We start from the raw sequence: 6,811 nt of genomic DNA, 5'->3' as shown, positions 1-6,811 counted from the left end.
GTGTCTACTACGATGAACTCCAACACTTTGGTTATAGAGACTGGATAGTCTCCCAAGGTTAACTAGAAGCTCGATTGATCCTGTGCTGGCAATTCCCTCCTCTGAGAATCCATATAATGTTGTAGCACAGGCTTTAAGGTCTCGAACAGACATACCCATTTTTTCCAAAGTTGCCTTATAAAGGATGTTGACCGAGCTCTCGTTATCGATTAGGACTCATCGTACCCTCTTGTTGGCGGGTTGGAAGGTTATGACCAAGGGTTCATTGTGAGGAAATTGGATGTGTGAAGCGTCCTCTTCGGTGAAAGTGATAGGTTGATATTCAACTCTCTGTTGTTTCAAAGCTCACGGTTCAAACACATAGGGAGATCCATCTCCCATTTTGAGCTCTTGGACATATCTCTTATGGGCATTTCTGCCTGACCCTGCAATGTGCGATCCCCCCGCAATGGTTATTACATCTTCTCCATCGATTGGGGGAGGTCGATTATCCTCCCTCGTAGGTGGGGTCGCAGCTTGTTGGGCAGGTTGAACCGGAACTGCCTTTTAACTAAGCGAAGCCTGGACTTGGTTCCAGTTTCGGACATACTGTCCAAGGTAGCCTCTCAAGATCAACCCTTCGATCTCATCATTTAATTGTCTGCATTCCTCAGTTGTATGACCTACGTCCCTATGGAATCTGTCAAACTTGTTTGAATTCCTATTGGTTCTCTGATGTCGCATTCCATCAGGTCGCCTGAGGGGGACCTGATTCTTATTCACAACAAATATATTCTCCCGAGTATCTGTGAGCTCGGTGTATACTGTGAAAATGGAGAAGTGTTTATCTCCTTTCATTTTCTTACCCCCGTCAGCCTCGGGATTGTTCCCTTCATTCTTCTTTCTCTTAGAAGAATTGTCTCTTGAGAGTTGTGTTGTGGAGGGCGTAGCCGAGGTAATGGTGGAGTTAACATTTGTCATTTTAGTTACTGAGGGCAAAGGATCCAGTTTAAGTGCTATCCTTGCCTCATTTACATTGACCAACCTCTGAGCCCGAGTGGTGAACTCAACTATTTTTCTTACAGGCTTCCTTTGCATGTCGTCCCAAAGAGGACGTCTTGGTTGTACTCCAGCTCGTACTACTATAAGATGACCACTGTCATCAACATTGTGAGCTTGGGCCGCCTCTATATTGAGCCTCGCTAGGTAGCTCTTCAGTGATTCTCCTGGTTGTTGTCTAACATTCGTTAGGGTGGAAGCCTCGGGCATGATACTTTTCGTAGCTTGGAACTGCTTCTTGAACTCTTTAGATAACTGATCCCAAGACGGGATCGAGTGCGTTCAAAACTTGTCAAACTAGCTCTTTGTTGTTCCAGTGAGTGTTATGATTGGTTAAATAAAAATTAAAAAGTGTCAAAATACAAGCAAGGTATAAACACTTAGTAGAATTCACATAGTGAAGATGTGAGTTTGAGTTTCAAATTGTAGGCACTTATATACATAAAAGTATCTAAGGGTTCCCAAAAGTTTGGTGACATTTGGAGCAGTTTTTGGACCTTTGGAAGTGTCCAAAGTCAAAGGGGGTGGTGATACGTCGCCACCCAAGAGGCGACACGTCGCCTATTGGCTAGGGTTTCCAAAAACCTTAGCAGGCAACTGTATTACATGGATTTACGTAAATGCTCTAAATTACGTGTTTTGCAAGTCTAATCCTATTGGTTGGACCTAATGACGGTGTCTACTCTATATATGGGTAAAAAACAGTGATTTGGGAGACTTGATCTGTAACGTCCCAAAAATGCTAATAAGGTTTAACGCCTTGATTATCGTGCTGGGAGGGCATAATTGGATATATGCGTGATTAACTGATTAAATATGTGACTATGCGGCATGCATGATATATATGACAATGTGAGTATGATTATATGCATGTTTATGAGTATTAAATATGCATGTGGGCCCATTCTTGATAGTTTGGGCATATTTGTAATATTGGCCCGTTGCGGGCATAAATGTGATTATATGTGAGTAAATGATTGAGACTACATTATTATGTGGATATATTTGCAGTATATGGCTCGAGGTGATCCTAGTGAGCGGATTGGCGGAATAGCCACAGCGGGGAATAATACCCGGCTCGGGGTGAGCTTATGGGTATTTTGGGAACTTAGAATATGTTTTGGGGTTTATTGAGTAATGAGTAAGTATTTGGTGATTAAATGGGCATGTCGGGATTAATTGAGAATCTATATGACTACTCGAGGAATTAGCGGGAAATGTGGCAAATGACGATTTTTCCCTTGGGGCCATTTAAGGTTAAGGGTATACTTAGGGGCAATTTGGTCTTTTGGTAAGTGGATAGGCTCATTAGAAGCCTGTGGACACAAGGAAAAGGTAGAGCCTCTCTCTCTCTCTCTCTCTCTCTCTCTCTCTAGTCGGTTTACACATCTCCCTTTGGAATGCTTTGAGGCTGAAGGAAAAAATTGAGGAAAGCCTGGGCTTGAGCTGGGAAAAGTCTGAAGATATAGCTTAGGAATTGAAGAGGGCGGAGGCTAGGATTACTGGGGTTCAGCTTAGAGGTTGAATCTGTGTTGAGGTAAGCTGTACAATCTAAATTTCTTTTTGAATTTCTGGGTTTGGATAATGCTTTGGCTGAGTTCAGCTCTAGCTTTGGTTCTGAGTTGGATTGAGAATTTTATTATAGACTCCAGGATGTTTGTGTTGTTTATGATGTGGGGTTGAGAGTCTTAGGCTTGATTCTAGCTTTGGCACACATTTGGGATGATTTTTGCTGAGTTTGGTTGGGAAAAACATTAAAGAAACCCAGGGGTTTCTGGGTTCACAGGGGCGCGTCGCAACCCAATTCATGGGCGCCACAACCCGCGTGCCCCAATTCATGCACTGCAACCCTAGGGGGCAAGTCGCGACCCGCCTCCCCCCATATGCAGAGGCTATGACTCTAACTTAAGGCGCACCACGACCCTCAGGGCTAGGTCACGGCTCGCCTAGACAAGTTTGGCCTAGGTTTGTCTTAAGGCTTGGGGAGGCTCGAGGATTAAAATTTAAGCGCTCGAGATGATTTCTAATACCCAGTTTAGTAGAAATCCAGGTCCCCGAGGCTAGTATTTGAATCCAAAGTTTTTAAATGGTTTAGGATCTTATGGTTATCCATTATTGCATTGTGACTAGGTTATGCCGCAAGGGCTCAGGTCTAGGGATCGTGCTTGGGATTGCTGTATGCTGGCTGCTCGGGACCTGAGGTAAGAATACTACACCCGAGTTGTGGTTAGGGCTTAAACCCCTTGCATGAATATATTATGAACATGAACATATATGTAGTTAAGAATATCTGATTGGGCATGCTTGTATGTTCTACCATTGATTACTTGCTATGCATTGTGCATCTGTTATTATATTTGTTTACAGGCCGACCTAAGGGTGCCGGGGGCCGATAGCAAGCGTGCGGAACGCAACCCGGCCTAAGGGTGCCGGGGTCGACCATAAAGCCAGTGGACTCGGCCTAAAGGCGTCGGGCCTGGACATTATATATTAAATATAAGTGTGCTCCACGGTTGACTATTTGTATTGGCTTATGAGGTTGATTTATATGTTTGATTAAGTTGAGTACTTTTATAGATTGTTGCATATATTCTATTGTCAGTTGAATCTAGTGAATTATATTTACTGCTTTTATATTGTTGCCTAGTTGTGCATATATTCTAGTTGTAGCCCTAATCAGATGAGTGACTGATGAGTAAGTCACTAACTTAAACCAGATGAGTGACTATGGAGTCACAAACTTGAATTAGATAAGTGACTAATGAGTGAGCCACGAACTTTGGCTCCGCACCCATAGCCATATGACGATGGAGTCACCTGGGCCTTCTGGCCCTGGCTCTAAGTAACTAGCCTTTAGACTAGACAAGCACTTTTGTTTTCATCAAACTTAAGTTCGGTCAAGCATTTCATGCTTATGACGATAATGGTTATGTCGATTAGATCTAATATTTTCGGATTGCGTTAAACACGCTAATACCGTTCTTGACTCATAATTCAATACCATACGACCAGTGCTCAATACTACTGCCGAACTTGACTAATGAGTCACAGCTTCACAGTCAGTACTGACACCATTGTCGATTCCTGACTCATAGGTCAGTGCCATTAACAGATAAGCAAGATTGCTAAGCATTTAATATGCAATCAATGTCCACATATATAACACTCAACATGCCTCATTCATAACCATGCATGTCACATACTAGGTGCAATTTTCTTACCTCTGGTTCGAGCGAGAAATAATAAAAGAACGACCCTTGAGAACGATCGATCATTTGATTCCTTAGTGGTTAACTAGTCATAACCAAATATAACTTCCATCAATGAAAATGAGCAATGAAAGGTTCTTGACCTAAACCTCACTCCCGAGACCTCGAATCGTACCCAACGGTTAGTAGATTCGATCCCGAGCCTTAGGAATTGAAACCCCAAGCCAAAAACCCTAAAAAGTGCCCAAAATAGGACCCTGGAAAAATAGGGTAGCGATGTAGCAATGCCCCCCCCCCCCTAGTGCCTAGGCGCTACAAGCAGGGATGAATGGCCCTGGACAGCGCTGTAGCACCTTCCCTTGGGCGTTGTAGCGCTAGAGACAGGCTGATTCAGCCCTGGTTTTTCCTCCTTCGAGTTCTCCAATTCCAAGCTCCAAAACTTGATTCTAAACCTCATTCAAACTCGCAAATGAACCCAAATACCAAACATACAAGTCCTAGGCATCAAAACCTACTCAACCTTTGCCAAAACTCCATTAAATTCTCACTATCCAAATCACAATTCCAATTGAAAATCAAAAGGAAAACAGAGCATAACCAGAGTTTCTATGGTTAAAAACTTACCTCAAGCTCAATATGGAACCCTCTTCAATGGTGGAACACAACCCTATACCTTCAAGGCTCACTTCCCTAGCTTGATTCCTCAATTGGAGTTAAAAAATTCAAAGAGAAAAGAGAAGGAAAAGATGAACGGGAGAAGAATAAGAAGAACTCTATTTTCTTAAGCTTTCTTCAGCTTCTATGGTTTATATATAACCTAAGGTCAAAAGACCAAAATGCCCCCAAGCTTAAATAAAACCCTTAACAGCCACCAAGGGCAAAATCATCATTTCTTGTCTATCTCGTTAATTATACTTAACACCCTCCAATTCCCTTTATTCCCAATATTCTAAAATGCTAATAAGTCATATCCCATTACCTTTAATTCCCGGTAATGCACTAATCATCAAATTACCCCGAGACTCACCCCAAGCCCCGAAATCAACCCCGTTATGACCAAATCGCTAACTTGCGTTCAAAGATCGTCTCATGCCGAATAGCTCAAACAAATCCACATTATAATGTGGCCTCATCAATAATTCACCAACATGCATGAAAATATACAATTATGCCCTCAACGGGCCAACTTACAAAAATACCCCTATAATGAAATGTGGACCCACATGCATGCATTTATCATCATATAATAATATAATTCACATAAACATGCACATAATCATTTGATGGCATAATAAATCAATTATGACCCCCCTGGCCTACTGATCCAACCATTAAACCCCATTAGGGATTTTGGGGCATTACAGCTTGTTCAATCTCAATCCTCATTTCCTTAAAGAGAAGGCCTCAAGCATCAATGGTGACCGGAAAATAGAGTATTGGGACAGAGTTTCTCAACGTGTATAAGCTTGGTTTTGTAGATTTGATTTGCTTGAAGGATTTGTTCAAAGAAAGTGGTGGTCTTGCCTAGGGTTTACAAGCTTCATCAAATATTGAAGAACTCCATTGATTTACTTGGGTTTGCAAGTTATTTCTCAATCTTTTCTAAGTCTCTGTCAATCTAAATTTTGTGTAGATTCTCTTTTTTGTGGTGGTGTTATCTCACTCTCCCCCAACATTCTAATACTCTAATATCTGCGATAGCATATCATGGAAGAATCTCTCTTTTAGCTTTGAGATTCATGATACAAGACTTTGTTAGATTAGATAGATTTGATGGGACTAACTTTGTTCGTTGGCAAGACAAGATTAGGTTCTTGCTCATTACTTTGAAAGTGTTCTATGTCTTGGATAAAGACCTAAAAGCCTTGGAACAGCACAAGGAAGATGATACTCAAAAAATTGTCAAGGAAAGGAAGAAGCGCGAAGAAGATGAGTTGATATGTAGGGGTCACATCTTCAATGCCTTATCGGATAGGCTCTACGATCTCTACACCAACACCAAGGAGATTTGGGAGGCCTTGGAAAAGATGTACAAAGTGCAAGAGGAAGGTACAAAGAAATTCCTCATTACTCAATATATGGAATTTAAATTTTATGATGATAAACCCCTTCTCCCTCAAATTCATGAGCTGCACATTATTGTGAATAAATGTCTACTCTTAAAATTGTATTGTCGGAACAATTTCTTGTTGGTGCCATTATAGCCAAGTTACCTCCTTCATGGAGAGGCTATAGGAAAAAGATGCTCCATATAAATGAAGCGATTTGTTTGGAGGAAATTCTCAAACACTTGAGAATTGAGGAGGAATCTCGTTCTAGAGATTTGAATGATGAGAAGTCAAATGGAGAGACTTCTAAGGCCAATGTTGTGGCAAATCCTCCTAACAAAGGCAAAGGAAATGGCAAGAACAAGGGCAAGGGCCAAAAACCCTTGGGGCCCAAGAAGAATGAAGGTCAATTCAAAAGTTCCAAGGAACCTTGCTTTGTGTGTGACAAGAATGGCCACTTTTCTAGAGATTGTAGGTTCAAGATGAGCCATAACAATGAAGCAAAGATCAACTCGA

At 41.7% G+C, this 6,811-nt stretch overlaps 1 protein-coding gene across 1 annotated transcript; it reads right to left on the bottom strand.

Annotated features, from left to right (window-relative positions):
• Nucleotides 1-546: 546 nt before the first annotated feature.
• On the bottom strand, nt 547-1,248 carry LOC133824104 (uncharacterized). The gene has a single exon (XM_062256970.1). It carries the CDS (start codon nt 1,246-1,248, stop codon nt 547-549), a length of 702 nt encoding a protein of 233 aa, XP_062112954.1.
• Nucleotides 1,249-6,811: the final 5,563 nt, after the last annotated feature.

The sequence above is a fragment of the Humulus lupulus genome, chromosome 3 (assembly GCF_963169125.1).
Source record: "Humulus lupulus chromosome 3, drHumLupu1.1, whole genome shotgun sequence".
Taxonomy (NCBI): domain Eukaryota; kingdom Viridiplantae; phylum Streptophyta; class Magnoliopsida; order Rosales; family Cannabaceae; genus Humulus; species Humulus lupulus.
Note: the sequence above shows the minus strand (reverse complement) of the source record. Positions and strands in the feature narration are given on the sequence as shown.